The sequence below is a fragment of the Entelurus aequoreus genome, linkage group LG01 (assembly GCF_033978785.1).
Source record: "Entelurus aequoreus isolate RoL-2023_Sb linkage group LG01, RoL_Eaeq_v1.1, whole genome shotgun sequence".
NCBI lineage: Eukaryota > Metazoa > Chordata > Actinopteri > Syngnathiformes > Syngnathidae > Entelurus > Entelurus aequoreus.
In genome coordinates this window covers 44798180-44814803 of record NC_084731.1, presented here as the reverse complement: position 1 = coordinate 44814803, position 16624 = coordinate 44798180, and the positions used below count along the sequence as shown (strand labels likewise).

The 16624-nt window shown below is 40.1% G+C and overlaps 1 protein-coding gene across 3 annotated transcripts in view; it reads left to right on the top strand.

Moving 5' to 3' along the window:
* Positions 1-16624, top strand: part of LOC133652976 (helicase ARIP4-like) — a 44649-nt gene that overhangs the window by 6218 nt on the left and 21807 nt on the right. For all 3 annotated transcript variants that reach the window (XM_062051966.1, XM_062051951.1, XM_062051957.1), the window contains exons 6-17: positions 1492-1724; positions 1783-1965; positions 6136-6269; positions 6346-6542; positions 6608-6950; positions 7015-7192; positions 7274-7486; positions 7567-7685; positions 11184-11302; positions 12622-12721; positions 12814-13019; positions 13123-13298. In XM_062051966.1, the coding sequence (XP_061907950.1) occupies positions 1492-1724; positions 1783-1965; positions 6136-6269; positions 6346-6542; positions 6608-6950; positions 7015-7192; positions 7274-7486; positions 7567-7685; positions 11184-11302; positions 12622-12721; positions 12814-13019; positions 13123-13298 (2201 nt within the window). The remainder of the gene's footprint in view (positions 1-1491; positions 1725-1782; positions 1966-6135; positions 6270-6345; positions 6543-6607; positions 6951-7014; positions 7193-7273; positions 7487-7566; positions 7686-11183; positions 11303-12621; positions 12722-12813; positions 13020-13122; positions 13299-16624) is intronic.

The following is a 16624-nucleotide window of genomic DNA, read 5'->3' as shown; positions in this document are numbered from 1 at the left end:
GTTGCTGTAGTGCGCCGCTAATACACCGATCCCACCTACAACTTTCTTCTTTGCAGTCTTCATTGTTCATTAAACAAATTGCAAAAGATTCACCAACACAGATGTCCAGAATACTGTGGAATTATGAGATGAAAACAGAGCTATTTTGTATTGTATTCAATGGGATACCGATACTTCTGTTTCACTGGTTACGTCACGCGCATACGTCATCATCCAAAGATATTTTCAACCGGAAGTTTAGCGGGAAATTTAAATTGCACTTCATAAGTTAACCCGGCCGTATTGGTATGTGTTGCAATGTTAAGATTTCATCATTGATATATAAACTATCAGACTGCGTGGTCGGTAGTAGTGGGTTTCAGTAGGCCTTTAATGAACGCAAATGCATTGGGGACGCTTCACATTCTATTTCAAAGCAAGAAAATTGGATAAAGTAATTTAATTTGATAAAATTTTACAGAAAATCAAGAAATATAATGTTCGAAAAATAGCAGCGTTGACATGTTTCTTTACAAACTCAAAAATGTACTGTATAAACTAAGATATGCTTGAAGATTCAACTTTCCTGACAATCATGAACTAATATTTAGTTGCATAACTACAGTTTCTGATAACTCCTTCACTTCTGTGGTACATGGAGTCGACCAACTTCTGGCACCGGTCAATAGGTATTGTTTTTCAAGGACAATCGCACAGCCAGCATGTGCAGCATCAGTTGTCTTGATCCTTACATAAGGACCACCTGTTTGACAGCTTTTTCTTCACATAATCAATGACCTCACTAATTTTACTCTTTTTTTGAACACGCCCCTTTCAGTAAATGACTGTTTCACAGAACCAGCACCATGCACGTCAAGCCTGTTGTGTCTGTTGGTTTTCTATACCTTTACTAAACCTTCTAGAAACTTGCTTGCCTTGTAGAAGTTGAAATTCTAACAAAAAAAGTGGTTTATCTTGCTAGTGATGTGGGACTGCTATTGTTTTAAACACAACTGTATGTTGTTAATATTCAGTATTTTGTCGTTTATAGTTGATATTGTTGTATATAGTTTGTTGTCCTCTGTTTGTTGTCCATGTAGCATTCATACGAGCGACACCATCCTCACGTACATGTTTCGCTTTAAAGATGCTAGTTAAAATTTAATGTGCGCTGATCATAAGAAAGTTTGTCGCTGGAAGACTGGCTAATAACCTCAGCTTTATCTAAAATTCCGTTAGTTTGTTTTGAAGGGCACAGAGCACATCGTAACCATCATCCCACTGGCATGTGAAGTGATCACTGCCTGTGCAATGTGCGCCCTCTTCTGACGGTCAAAACAAACATTGTGATTAATCATTTTATCCATTTTATTATAAAGCGATAAAAACATTTTATATGTTAATATATGGATATATGAGGAAGTACAGGATATGCAGGATATATGAGGAAGTACAGGATATGCAGCACATGTTTTCCAAGCTCTTTACAGTCTTTACTTTATGATGACATAGATGTGATCGAGCTCAGCTCTGGGGACGAGAATGCCCTGCAGATAAGCAGCGAGTCGGGGGATGAGGATGAAGGTAGCACTGGCGGCACAGAGGAGAGCAGCGGAGCACACATCAACGATGCTCTGAACTTGCCTGATGCCCAGGGCCGCGTGCTAGTAAATATCAACCACCCTGCAGAGGAGAAGGACATTTATCTAGCTCCCCAGCTGGCCAGGGCCGTCAAACCTCACCAGGTATTTCCACCACGTGTCCTTTTCTCCGAAGCACCTGTTAAACTTCACGTTTTCCCAGGTTGGTGGGATCCGGTTTCTGTACGACAACTTGATCGAGTCCCTTGAGCGCTACAAGAGCAGCAGTGGTTTCGGTTGCATCCTCGCTCACAGCATGGGACTCGGCAAGACGCTGCAGGTCATTTCCTTCATTGACATCCTGCTGAGGAATACTGAAGCTCACACTGTCCTGGCAATTGTTCCTGTGAGTAATTTCTATTTGTTATTTGTGTACAAATGATCACACATTGCATGCATTCATTACCTTTACCAACGTCATATTTGGGTTGTGTGCTAATTTGTTTTATTTTTTCAAAGTTTTACAGATAACTTTCTTTTTCTCAAGACTGATACCCAGTAACTTATTTACAAAACCTAAAACAAATGATGTTGGCACGTTGTGTAATTCATAAACAAAAACAGAATACAATGATTTGCTAATCATGTTCAACTTGTAATCAATTGAATAGACTGCAAAGACAAGAAATGTAATGTTCGAACTGAGAAACGTAATTTTATTTGCATATAATCATAAACTTAGAATTTAATGGCAGCAACACATTGCAAAAAAGTTGGCACAGGGGCATTTTTACCACTGTGTTACATGGCCTTTCCTTTTAACAACACTCAGTAAACCTTTGGGAACTGAGGAGACCAATTTTTGAAGCTTTTCAGGTGGAATTATTTCCCATTCTTGCTTGATGTACAGCTTAAGTTGTTCAACAGTCCAGGGTCTCCGTTGTGGTATTTGACGCTTCATAATGCGCCACACATTTTCAATGGGAGACAGGTCTGGACTACAGGCAGGCCAGTCTAGTATCTGCACTCTTCTACTATGAAGCCACGTTGTTGTAACATATGTTGCTCCAAAGCCTGTATGTACCTTTCAGCATTAATGGTGCCTTCACAGATGTGTAATTTACCCATGCCTTGGGCATTAATACACCCCCATACCATCACAGATGCTGGCTTTTGAACTTTGCGCCTGGAACAATCCGGATGGGTTTTTTCCTCTTTGTTCCGGAGGACACGACGTCCACAGTTTCCAAAAACAATTTGAAATGTGGACTCGCCAGGCCACAGCACATTTTTCCACTTTGCATCAGTCCATTTTAGATGAGCTTGGGCCCAGCGAAGCTGGCAGCGTTTCTGGGTGTTGTTGATAAATGGCTTTCGCTTTGCATAGTAGAGTTTTAACTTGAACTTACAGACGTAGTGACAAACTGTAGTTACTGACAGGCTTTATTGTGGACTTGCAGGCTGATGCCCAAGTTGTTATACAGTATGTAATATGTGGCATGACTATTGGATTTAGATAAAGTTTTTTAGAGTCAAGAGTTGAGTTATTTAGAATGTATTTAAAATTCGACAGGGTGTAATGTATTCTATTCTGTTTTTTTTACTTGTTTAAAAAAATAGCTGTGAATCAATGATAATTCCTAGATCATTAAACTCCTGTACAACTTCAAGCACTATCTCATTTACATACACATCAGGAGTTATGTCAGCTTTGGCCTAGTTAGGAGAAAAAAAAACGTTTTTGACACATTAAGACTATGTTTACACTGCAGGCCAAAGTGGCTCAACACAGACTTTTTTGAGATCTGATTTTTTCCAGCTGACTGTTTACACTGCAAGTAAAATTAGATTTTTATCAGACTCCAGTGTAAACGCGCACAGGCCCCAATTTGGCCTCAATGTGGCCTCGACGTCACTTGCATGTGCACTTCGATAAAGTGAAAACAAAGGAAGTTGACCGTGAGGAAGTCACTACTACTAAAAAATAAAATGAAAGTTGCAACACCTTAAAAATTAGTGTTTTTTTACATGAAAGTAATCTAGTGTATGAATGGATGTCTTGGCTTCAGCTTATTCCTTTTTCGGTCATTCTTTTTCTTTTTTTGTGTGTATGTGTATGTATGTGATTATGTATAATCTGTGCTGTTAAATTGATCACACAAAATGGTTGATTATCTGACCGAAATAAACTCATTTCATTTCATGTATATAGTATAATATATTTGGGAGGGTTGTAATCTTTTTATGGATGTTAATTAGAGGAAACACGGATATCAGCGTGGTTCTACGGGAGCTTTTTTTCTCAAATCACTTGTAAACAAATGCTCCACAGCGTCAATTCTGTTTTTTCAACAATCGCTATTTCTTAGAAATCAAAATGTATATTCATATATTACATATAGCTTATTATTTGCGCACTATTGAAAAGTGATGCACTGAAAGGATGTTGTTATCAAATATCCATTTCGACTGGTTGATGTACCTCGTCCAAACACCTAATTTTTAGTCTACTGTATACCTGCATTATCCTTTCCATCCTTTCCATTTCCATCCTTTGTAACTGAGCTACTGTGTGGACCAATTTCCCTTATGGATCAATAAAGTTTGTCTAAGTCTAAGTCTAAAGCTGACGTAAAAATCACATTCAGGTCGCATTGCGTTTAGTCTGCAGTCACATTTGAACAGATCAGATTCCAATCCGATTCAGGACTACATCCTGATGTGGCCTAAATCTCATGCCAAAAAATCAGATTCGAAGCATTTTGGAGCGTTTGGACTGGCAAAAAAAATCTGATCTGTGTCACTTGAGGGGGAAATTATCAGATTTGGTGTGCAGTGTAAACTGGGCCTAAGATGCAGATGAGAAAGGTTCAAACAGTGTGACACTTGGAACATAGCTTCTGATAGATCATGTGCAGCTTGGCATTTAGTTTTTGCATGCATATACACAATAGCGCCATACATCTGAAGAGTTACGTTGGACAGACAGCTATTTGGCAGATCATTAAAGTACAGACAAACAATAATCTTCCCAAAACCGAAGTTTGTCGTACACCAAGGGTATTGTCAGAAGTTTTAGATGTAGTATTGTGTGGTCTAACACACGGTTTCCTCTGCACAATATACGATTCTATCAATGCTATTTTTCCTATCTACCGACAAATTAAAATAAAACAGCTCAGTACAGCTCCTATAAAGTTAAAGTACCACTGATAGTCACACACACTAGGTGTGGTGAAATTACTCTCTGCATTTGACCCATCCCCTTGTTCCACCCCCTGGGAGGTGAGGGGAGCAGTGAGCAGCAGCGGTGGCCGCGCTCGGGAATCATTGTGGTGATTTAATCCCCAATTCCAACCTTTGATGCTGAGTGCCAAGCAGGGAGGTAATGGGTCCTATTTTTATAGTCTTTGGTATGACTCGGCCGGGGTTTGAACTCACGACCTACCGATCTCAGGGCGGACACTCTACCCACAAGGCCTAACACCGTCGCTATCCACAAAGAAACAAATTGCCGTCCCAGAATGTTTTTTTCTGAAGCCAAATGGCATTGGGTTTAAGTTGTATGGACTATTATTAAAAATTTCTATGAACTGTTCTACTACCAGTTTTTCAGCAACTTCGGAAACAGCAGGGGTAATGCTTATCGGTCTTTAGTTATTGATTGTTGTAGGGTCTCATGATTTGAAGATTGGAGTAATAACTGCATCTTTCAATGAGTTTGGAAATTTACCTTAATTTATAGATTTGCTAATAATGCTGGCGATTGGAGCAATGAGCGATTGTTTGAGTTTTGAGAAACGTTGTGCCCATAATATGCGTCCTTGGCTTTTGAGTTATTAAGCCCACAGATACGTTTATTTACACCTAACTAAGAAAGTTCCTTCATATTAAAAAACGGAGTAGCGGTATTCAAAGGCATTAAAAGTTGGATTTGTGGACAGGAGTTTGTGGCCAAATTTTTTTTAGAGTCAATAAAGAATATGTTCAGGGCTGTAGCAATTTCATTCGAATCATGAGTTAGATTTCCATTTATTTGCAACTCTCTAGTGTTGTTATTTATGTCAATTCGTGTTAGTTTCTTTGTTTGTCCAAATCACCTTATTAATGCATCTGGCATTGATTATGACATCAATAAAAAGGTTTTCATTTGCTGTTGTAATATCTCTAGTCACTTTATTCCTTAGTGAAGTGAACGTATGTCTATTGTGTGTTGATTTCGTTTTGAAAGCTATCTTAAGTGCATGATCCTGCTGTTTCATCAGTGATCATATTGTACTATTCAGCCTGGGTAGGTGGATTATTTTCTTCAGTTTCTGTTTAATGTTTATAATAAAAATGTTAGTTTTTTGAATCACTGACATAAAGATGTTTCAATTGTCGTCCACCCAGTCACATATGAGGTGCTCAGACCAATTTATCTCACTCAGGGCAATTTCTAAATGAATCTTCACCAATATTATATTAATGGGTTCCTTAGCCCATGCACACGTAATACACGTTTTCCCACCTTTATGAAACATTGATGGTGTTCCAAGCTCTCTGATTGGTTTTCTTCATCTCATTTTGGTATCAGGTGAACACACTTCAGAACTGGCTGGCAGAGTTCAACTTGTGGCTCCCACCACAAGAGGCACTCTCCCCAGACACTGACCCGGCATTGCTAACAGGACGTACATTCAAAGTTCAGATCCTGAACGACGAGCATAAGTATGCAAAATACCAAATTGTCCATGATTAAATGTAACGTGTTAGCTGCTGATCACTCTAATGGTGTGTCGTGCAGAACCACAATGGCCCGGGCCAAGGTGGTGGAGGACTGGAGCCAAAATGGAGGCGTGTTGCTGATGGGGTATGAGATGTACCGCCTCCTGTCCGTGAAAAAGAGTTTTGTTACGGGCAAGAAGAGAAAATCAAAGAAGCCTCTGGGGCCTGTAATCATTGACCTGGACGAGGAAGACAGGCAGCAAGAACTAATGAAAGGCAATTTATCAGAATGTTTCAATAATAATGACTTCAAATGTATATTAATTTGTTTTTATTGTTAGGTATCGAAAAATCCATTGTACGACCTGGTCCAGACGTGGTGATCTGTGACGAGGGTCATCGCATTAAGAACTATAACGCCAGCACATCACAGGCTCTGAAGAACATCCGCTCTAGGCGTAGAGTGGTACTGACAGGTTACCCCTTGCAGAACAACCTCACTGAATACTGGTGCATGGTGGATTTCGTCAGGCCGGACTTTTTAGGCACGCGCCAGGAGTTCAGCAACATGTTTGAGCGGCCCATTCTGAACGGGCAGTGTATGGACAGCACACCCCTAGATGTCCGCCTGATGCGTTACCGTAGCCATGTGCTGCACAGTCTGCTGGAAGGCTTTGTCCAAAGGTGGGCTGGATTGGCAGACCTTATACTTTTGATAGCAGCGACTCACATGTTTTCTGCCTTACAGACGTGGCCATGATGTTCTGCAAGATCAGCTTCCTGCCAAGACAGAGCGTGTGATAATGGTGCGGCTTTCCCCAACACAGAAAGCGCTTTACACCGAGTTTATGAATCGCTTCAGAGAGGCAGGAAACAATGGTTGGCTTGGGCTCAACCCTCTTAAGGCCTTCTGTGTATGTTGCAAGGTAGGACTTTTTGTTTCTGTTTCTCTTGTTTTGTGTGCCTTTTGTTGAATACAAACTGATTTTACTTCATCTGCACGTCAGATCTGGAATCACCCAGATGTACTTTACGAGGCTTTACAGAAAGAGAACCAGGCCAACGAGCAGGACCTGGACCTGGACGACATCACCTCGGCGAGTAACCCTCGCTGCCTTAAAGGCAAAGGGTCAGACTCTGGCAACAGCAAAACTAATAACATTCCGCCCCTGCTCAACCCTTCCCAAGATCGAAGCAATCAAGTCGTCACGTATGAATGGGTAGGATATTACCTTCATAACCAACCACTTACAAAATTATTTTTTAGGCTCAATACTTCACTTGTCTTCTTTTGTCATAGGCAAAGGAAATCATGTCAAACTACCGGGTAGGACTTCTTGAGAACTCTGCCAAAATGGTGCTGCTCTTTCATTTGATAGACGAGAGCGTCAGAAGAGGAGACAAAATGTTGGTCTTCAGGTAAGCAAGCACAAATCCACCTCTAAGCAATACATAGAAGATACTCATTCATGTTTTTGTTGTAGGTCAGAAAGCATAATCTGTACAATTAGAGGCAAAAAAAATTCAGTTAAAATTCTTATCTCAAACTGATATTCACTAATCCTTCGTTTATCACTGTTTGTTGGTTCAGGGCCTGACCATGCTAAACGAATTCCCAAAGTAGGAATTACTACCGGTAATCCTAAATCTAATATTTTCATAGTCAGAGAATTACAAAAAAAAATGTATTTACGACCTGCTAATAATATTTTTTAACAGTATGAGAGCTTTCTAGACAGAAAATAACACCCACATAGTCACCTTTACACTCCTTTATTCCAATATAGTAATGCTCTCCAAGGCTGAACCAATCAGTGGCCACGATACCCAACAGCATGCTCTAATTGGTTTGGTCTCATTTACTGGCCAATCCTACTGTAGTCTTAATATGTTTTGGTAATTTAGACATTCTAATGCTTAAAAAATGATTAATTTACGCCAAAACTACATAAATTATGATTTGTAATTTTTAAAATAACAATCTGCGATAGAGTGAAGCTGCATACTATGAAGCGTGATGTGATAAAGTACAACTGTGTAGAATATATATCTTAGGCTGCTAATTGTAGAAATAAACTGGTTTATCACGCAGGGACTCGAATTTTCTTAGTGCACAAGAATTTCAAATACAGACCTGCTAACATGTATGGATGGATAGATGGATGAGATCTTCTTGCATTTTGCTGAGTTTAGTTGCGAAACCTGGATTATGCTTCTGTGTCGAGACGCCAGCGTAAGCCATACCGCAGGGCTATTTAAAGGCCTACTGAAATGAATTTTTTTTATTTAAACGGGGATAGCAGATCCATTCTATGTGTCATACTTGATCATTTCGCGATATTGCCATATTTTTGCTGAAAGGATTTGGTAGAGAACAACGACGATAAAGATCGCATCTTTTGGTATCTGATAAAAAAAAGCCTTGCCCCTACCGGAAGTAGCGTGACGTAGTCAGTTGATAGCCTCCTCATATTTTCCTATTGTTTTCAATGCAGCTAGAGCGATTCGGACTGAGAAAGCGACGATTACCCCATTAATTTGAGCGAGGATGAAAGATTTGTGGATGAGGAACGTTAGAGTTAAGGACTAGAATGCAGTGCAAGACATATCTTTTTTCGCTCTGACCGTAACTTAGGTACAAGCTGGCTCATTGGATTCCACACTCTCTCCTTTTTCTATTGTGGATCACGGATTTGTATTTTAAACCACCTCGGATACTATATCCTCTTGAAAATGAGAGTCGAGAACGCGAAATGGACATTCACAGTGACTTTTATCTCCATGACAATACATCGACGAAACACTTTAGCTACGGAGCTAACGTGATAGCATCGTGCTTAACTGCATATAGAAACAAAATAAATAAATCCCTGACTGGAAGGATAGACAGAAGATCAACAATACTATTAAACCAGGGACATGTAAATACACGGTTAATGCTTTCCAGCCTGGCGAAGCTTAAAAATGCTGTTGCTAACGACGCCATTGAAGCTAACTTAGCTACGGAGCTAACGTGATAGCATCGTGCTTAACTGCATATAGAAACAAAATAAATAAATCCCTGACTGGGAAGGATAGACAGAAGATCAACAATACTATTAAACCAGGGAAATGTAAATACATGGTTAATGCTTTCCAGCTTGGCGAAGCTTAAAAATGCTGTTGCTAACGACGCCATTGAAGCTAACTTAGTACAACGGGACCTCACAGAGCTATGATAAAAACATTAGCGCTCCACCTACGCCAGCCAGCCCTCATCTGCTCATCAACACCCGTGCTTCCCTGCGTTCCAGCGATCGACGGAAGGACGAAGGACTTCACCACGATCATCCGTGCGGTCGGTGGCTAGCGTCGGCTAGCGCGTCTGCTATCCGAGTCAAAGTCTTCCTGGTTGTGTTGCTGCAGCCAGCCGCTAATACACCGATCCCACCTACAACTTTCTTCTTTGCAGTCTTCATTGTTCATTAAACAAATTGCAAAAGATTCACCAACACAGATGTCCAGAATACTGTGGAATTTTGCGATGAAAACAGAGCTGTTTGTATTGTGATACAATGTGTCCGAATACTTCCGTTTCAACTATCGACGTCACGCGCAAACGTCATCATACATAGACGTTTTCAACCGGAAGTTCCCCTGGAAATTAAAAATTGCACTTTATAAGTTAACCCGGCCGTATTGGCATGTGTTGCAATGTTAAGATTTCATCATTGATATACAAACTATCAGACTGCGTGGTCGGTAGTAGTGGGTTTCAGTAGGTCTTTAACTACATAATGAAGAGGGCTGCCGTTTCAAGGGCTCAGGGGCCGAATATTGAAATGTGGTTATATTCCCTTGAGACCGCGTTGACTTAATTACAAAGTTACACGTCGGCTTTCACACTGCACAGTCAATAAATTAATTATTCTGCCCTCGCTACGTTTCCAGCATGTGCAGCTAGACAGATAGTTAACAGCATTAAGAAACAGAAGCTCCATGTCCCCTATTTTGAATCATTTTCCTTTTTCAGTTTAATTTCTTTACACTTCTTCCTTCATTTAGGCCTTATTAAGACTGAAAATATAAGCATAAAATTGCTTACAAAAGTATAACGTCCATTGTGTATTTTACATAAATAAAATAGAAGGTTCAGTGTTAATACATTCAAACAATAAACTACAGATGTTTGCGAATATAGAAATTAAACAACATCCACAGCAAACATTGCACACAATGTATCCGGCTCAACACAACTAAATGTAAGGTGTCGCGTTATTTCCCTCTACTGGTCAAATTTATCACTACATGTAGTATTAAATGAGCTTACATCGCTTAGTTAGTCAGACAAATAACAACATGACCACGAATACAAAAGACATCACAAAGTCAGCAATTTTAATACAAAACAAATTAAAAATGTATGCACAGTTTTTTCGATATGCAATATATTTTTATTTTTTATGAGGGTTGTGCTATTTTTGTATTGAATGAGTAGTCTTCTTCGACTCACCTCACTGATGCTTCATTGTGACACATACTGTTGGCTCCTGTGGGGTGGCGGGAGTATTGCATATTCATTCCACAATGACTGTTGTAACGCATGGGTTAGTTCCAGGTGCAATAACACTCCCTCACTGTTTTTATTGCCATTGTTGGCTCGCAACAAAGAAAGCTAACAAGCTCGATAGTCATCAACATTCATCATTGTTCACAGAGTTGACGTAACGTCACTAATTACTAAAAATTATTTTGTCTTTTTTACAAAGTAAAAAACAGATTAAATATCAAAGTTGCCATTAGGCAGGGGAGGCGGAGATAAGTACTATATTGTAAAATTTCTCAAAGTGGCAGGTTTGATATTATATTATATAAGATGCTCCGAGTTTGGTTGTACAGCTCACTCACATTTCTAATTATCTCTTTTTGCCTTGCCAGTCAAAGCTTGTCCACACTGACAGTCATTGAGGACTTCTTATCAAAGAGACCCATTCCATCAGACGTCGCCGCCGCTGACTCTCAGAACCCCAGCTGGGTTCGCAACCTCAATTACTATCGTAAGTTTGAAGCTCTCCGTCTAGACAGGCGACTTTGCAGAAAGTTATGTTCACAGCGGTCCTTGAGATGTCAGCATGGGGCCAAAACCTGTAATTACCTGTAATTTACCAACTTTAATGTGACTGCTTGTGATTGCATCCATTTGCATTATAGAATGCTCGAAAAACAAGCGACATATGTCCAGTGGGGTACATTGTGTGTTTTGCGATCATGCATTTATAATTAAACAATATTTTTATTATTGAAGTTACAGTGGTGTAGCACTACACACTCACACTAACATTGTTGTTTTTTTTAGGTGCAAAAGAAGCGTAAAATCTTCAAAACAGGTCTTACTATTAGGGGTGTCCCAATACAACTTACTTTGACTGTGACTCACTTTACTTCCGATACGATAACGATCTTGAAACTTTGATTACCTGCCTATACCGACATTGATCCAATAAACCAGAGCAAAAATCATGCATACTTTAATTATTATGTGATTTGGAATGTTAGAAAATGTTTGATCAAGTGAAATTAGTCAAAGAGAGAACAATGGTAGGTATGAAAAACAATAACCTATTCATTATTAACCGTCTGGAATGGACTTATGCTTTATTTAAGTTGAAGTGGAATGGCAATTTTTTTTGTAACAGTTAATTTAGTTCAGCTTTGACGCAGTAAGTTAAATGATGCAGACACGTTTGCTACTGTATATTTTGTACCACACTTTTCTGCCTTGAAGACTTTGTATGTGTAAGTAATATGCAACTATAATTACTTGATACTTGTTTATATTGACACATTTCAAATATTGATTTATGAGGGACACTTACCACGTATGTCTATCTTGTGTGCGTAACTGTTGTGTAGCTGCTAGCTCCTATATTTACTTTTTAGACATCAACTGACTAAAATACAAGAAAGGACCACCAACCTTCTGTCCTTATTGGAGGACATTTAGATGTTAACTGGCTGTCCAGCTTTGCACAAGTAAACGCGCTGCAGGACTGCTTGAGAATTTAGATGGATTATCCGATACTTTTTCTTGTGCTGGTATCGGAACGATATCAATGTCGGATCAGGACACCTCTACTTACTGTACTAAAGTTGTATAACACTAAAAACTACAAACACAATAATTCATACAGTATCAATCAAAACCGAGCAAAGTTAAACGTGTCATAGCTAATTGTAGTCTAGTATTTTGTTTATTAGGTACAGTATGTTCCTAATGGATGTTTCTGCTATCTGTAAAGCTTCATTATCGGTTAATCTTAATGATTGGCAGGATTGGCTGCCGCTTCCATGTTAAAAAGACATGTTTTGCTTGTAGGACTGGATGGGAGTACATCTGCGTCAGAAAGAGAGCGGCTAATCAATCAGTTCAATGACCCAGAGAACAGCAAAGCATTGCTCTTCCTGCTTTCTACCAGGTGTGTGTCACAGTTTTTCTTGCAACATTTTATTCTACTAACAGGAACATAATCTCGTCACATAAATAAATCTACTTTTGTCCTTCTACCAGAGCGGGCTGCTTGGGAGTGAATCTCATAGGAGCCAATCGCGTTGTTGTGTTTGATGCCTCCTGGAACCCGTGTCACGACGCCCAGGCGGTATGCAGGGTGTACCGCTATGGTCAGAAAAAACCTTGTTACATTTATCGCCTGGTTTGTGACTTCACCCTAGAGAAGAAGATCTATGATCGACAGGTCTCCAAACAGAGCATGTCTGGTAAGAAGTTGCTGCTAAAGAGGAGCAGAATTACTTCCTGCAGATAACAATTTAGATTGACTCGATAACTCTTATTAGATATAACACATTGTCATGGTTACAGACCGCGTGGTGGATGACCTCAACCCGGCACTGAACTTTACTCGTAAGGAAGTGGAGTCACTGTTGCACTTCGTGGAGGAGGAACCTCAGTCAAACAAGATCGACCTAAGGGCTTTGGCGGACTTTGAGGGAGCCATATATGGAGTGTGTCAGCTTTATCCACACCTCATCACCAAGGTACAATGCTAAGATTATCGTACAGTAGTACCTCAACTTGCCAGCTTAATTGGTTCTATGACGCAGCTTGTAACTAAAAAAACTCTCAAATAACATTAAAATGAATTGAAATAAATGTAATCAGTGCTTTGCCCTGCCCCCAAAACAGCACAATTTAACATGCCTTTCAAAAAGAAAAACAAACTTTTAAATAAGAAATATTGTTTAAAGTACCAGTAGAGTGAAAAAACAAGTTGACTTTGTATGCTTATTTGTGTTTATTTTGCACAGGGGGGCCAAATTTACAGAAAAAACTGTGTCTGGGGGCCGGTATATCTATCTATCTATGTATACATATGTATGTGTATGTGTATATATAATAATGTGTGTGTGTATGTATGTATGTATGTATATATATATATATATATATATATATATATATATATATATATATATATATATATATATATATATATATATATATATATATATATATATATATATATATATATATATATATATAATGTATGTATGTATGTAAATATGTATGTAAGCTGTGAAAATATGCTGTACAGCAGGGGTCTCAAACTCAATTTACCTGTGGGCCACTGGATGCAGAAACTGGGTGAAGCTGGGCCGCAAGAAAAGATTTCTTAAAAAAATCTAACATACACTTTTTAATTAATTCACCTTCTTTGAATGGCTATCCCGCCCTAGCAACATACTTGCCAACCCTCCCGATTTTTCCGGGAGACTCCCGAATTTCAGTGCCCCTCCCGACAATCTCCCGGGGCAACCATTCCCCCGAATTTCTCCCGATTTTCACCCGGACAATAATATTAAGGGCGTGCCGTGATAGCACTGCCTTTAACGTCCTCTACAACCTGTCATCGCGTCCGCTTTTTACACCATACAAAACAGCATGCCGGCCCAGTCACATGTTGTATCAGGCTTCTGCAGACACAGTAAGTGAGTGCAAGACATAGTTGATCAACAGCCATACAGGTCACACTGAGGGTGGCCGTATAAACAAGTTTAACACTGTTACAAATATGCGCCACAGTGTGAACCCACACCAAACAAGAATGACAAACACATTTCGGGAGAACATCCGCACCGTAACACAACATAAACACAACAGAACAAATACCCAGAACACCTTGCAGCCTTAACTCTTCCGGGCTTCAATATACACCCCCGTTACCACCAAACCCTGCCCCCGCCCACCTCAACCGACGCACGGACGGGGGGTGGTTGATGTGTGGGGGCGCAGGGTTGGGGGGCCGGGGTTTGGTGGTAGCGGGGGTGTATATTGCAGCCCGGAAGAGTTAGGGCTGCATGGGATTCTGGGTATTTGTTCTGTTGTGTTACGGTGCGGATGTTCTCCCGAAATGTTTATGTCATTTTTGTTTGGTGTGGGTTCAGTGTGGCGCATATTTGTAACAGTGTTAAAGTTGTTTATACGGCCACCGTCAGTGTGACCTGAATGGCTGTTGACCAAGTATGTCTTGCAGTCACTTATGTGTGTCAGCAGAAGCCAAATACAACATGTGACTGGGCTGGCACGCTGTTTGTACAGGTTGTAGAGGGCGCTAAAGGCAGTGACATCACGGCACGCCCTTATTATTGTTGTTTGGGTGAAGACATTCGAGAGAATGGTTGCCCTGAAATTCGGGAGTCTCCCGGAAAAATCGGGAGGGTGGGCAAGTATGACGCTGTCAAGCGGCATTCATATAAAACTTGCGTGCTGCACTAACATTAAATTTTCATATTAAGGTGCGGGCCGCAAAATAACGTCTCGCGGGCTGCAATTGACCCGCAGGCCGCGTGTCTGAGACCCCTGCTGTACAGTATGTGTGCTTGGGTCCTATTTTTAGGAACACTAATACAAAACCTCACATTAATGTCTGATTAGCTGAGATAGGCTCCAGCACCCCCCGCGACCCCGAAAGGGATAAGTGGTACAAAATGGATGGATGGATGGATGGATAAATGCTAAAAACGTTATGACAGACCACCTTAAAAAACAGAATGGAATTTTAAATTTTTTTACTGAATGAGACACCCAGAATGTACATGAAAATAAAGAATGTGGGATTTACAATATTAACTATGAAGGATAAAACACTGAATATTGACAACATATGAATGTCACACCCCTTCTCAATTGACATATTTTACAATCAAGTGAAACGCAACAAAAATGCAAAAACACAGCGAAATATGAACGTGAAGGGTAAAAAAAACCCACCTACAGTCTGATATATCACTAAGCTTTAGAACTTTGTTGTAAACATCTCCTTCCGTGTCTGTTCCTGACACCCGCATTTCAGGCTGGCCGCTCTGGAAACACTCTGTGGAAACGCTCCCCACCCACACTGCTTGGTGCCTCGTCTGAGCTGCTGTGATGTAGATTATTACCATAGTAACTACAAGCCCTGTTTCCATATGAGTTGGGAAATTGTGTTAGATGTAAATATAAACGGAATACAATGATTTGCAAATCATTTTCAACCCATATTCAGTTGAATATGCTACAAAGACAACATATTTGATATTCAAACTGATTAAAAAAAATTTTTTTGCAAATAATCTTTAACTTTAGAATTTGATGCCAGCAACACGTGACAAAGAAGTTGGGAAAGGTGGCAATAAATACTGATAAAGTTGAGGAATGCTAGTCAAACAGTTATTTGGAACATCCCACAGGTGAACAGACAAATTGGGAACAGGTGGGTGCCATGATTTGGTATAAAAGTAGATTCCATGAAATGCTCAGTCATTCACAAACAAGGATGGGGCGAGGGTCACCACTTTGTCAACAAATGCGTGAGCAAATTGTTGAACAGTTTAAGAAAAACCTTTCTCAACCAGCTATTGCAAGGAATTTAGGGATTTCACCATATACGGTCCGTAATATCATCAAAGGGTTCAGAGAATCTGGAGAAATCACTGCACGTAAGCAGCTAAGCCCGTGACCTTCGATCCCTCAGGCTGTACTGCATCAACAAGCGACATCAGTGTGTAAGGATATCACCACATTGGCTCAGGAACACTTCAGAAACCCACTGTCAGTAACTACAGTTGGTCGCTACATCTGTAAGTGCAAGTTAAAACTCTCCTATGCAAGGCGAAAACCGTTTATCAACAACACCCAGAAACGCCGTCGGCTTCGCTGGGCCTGAGCTCATCTAAGATGCACTGATACAAAGTGGAAAAGTGTTCTGTGGTCTGACGAGTCCACATTTCAAATTGTTTTTGGAAACTGTGGACGTCGTGTCCTCCGGACCAAAGAGGAAAAGAATCATCCGGATTGTTATAGGCGCAAAGTTGAAAAGCCAGCATCT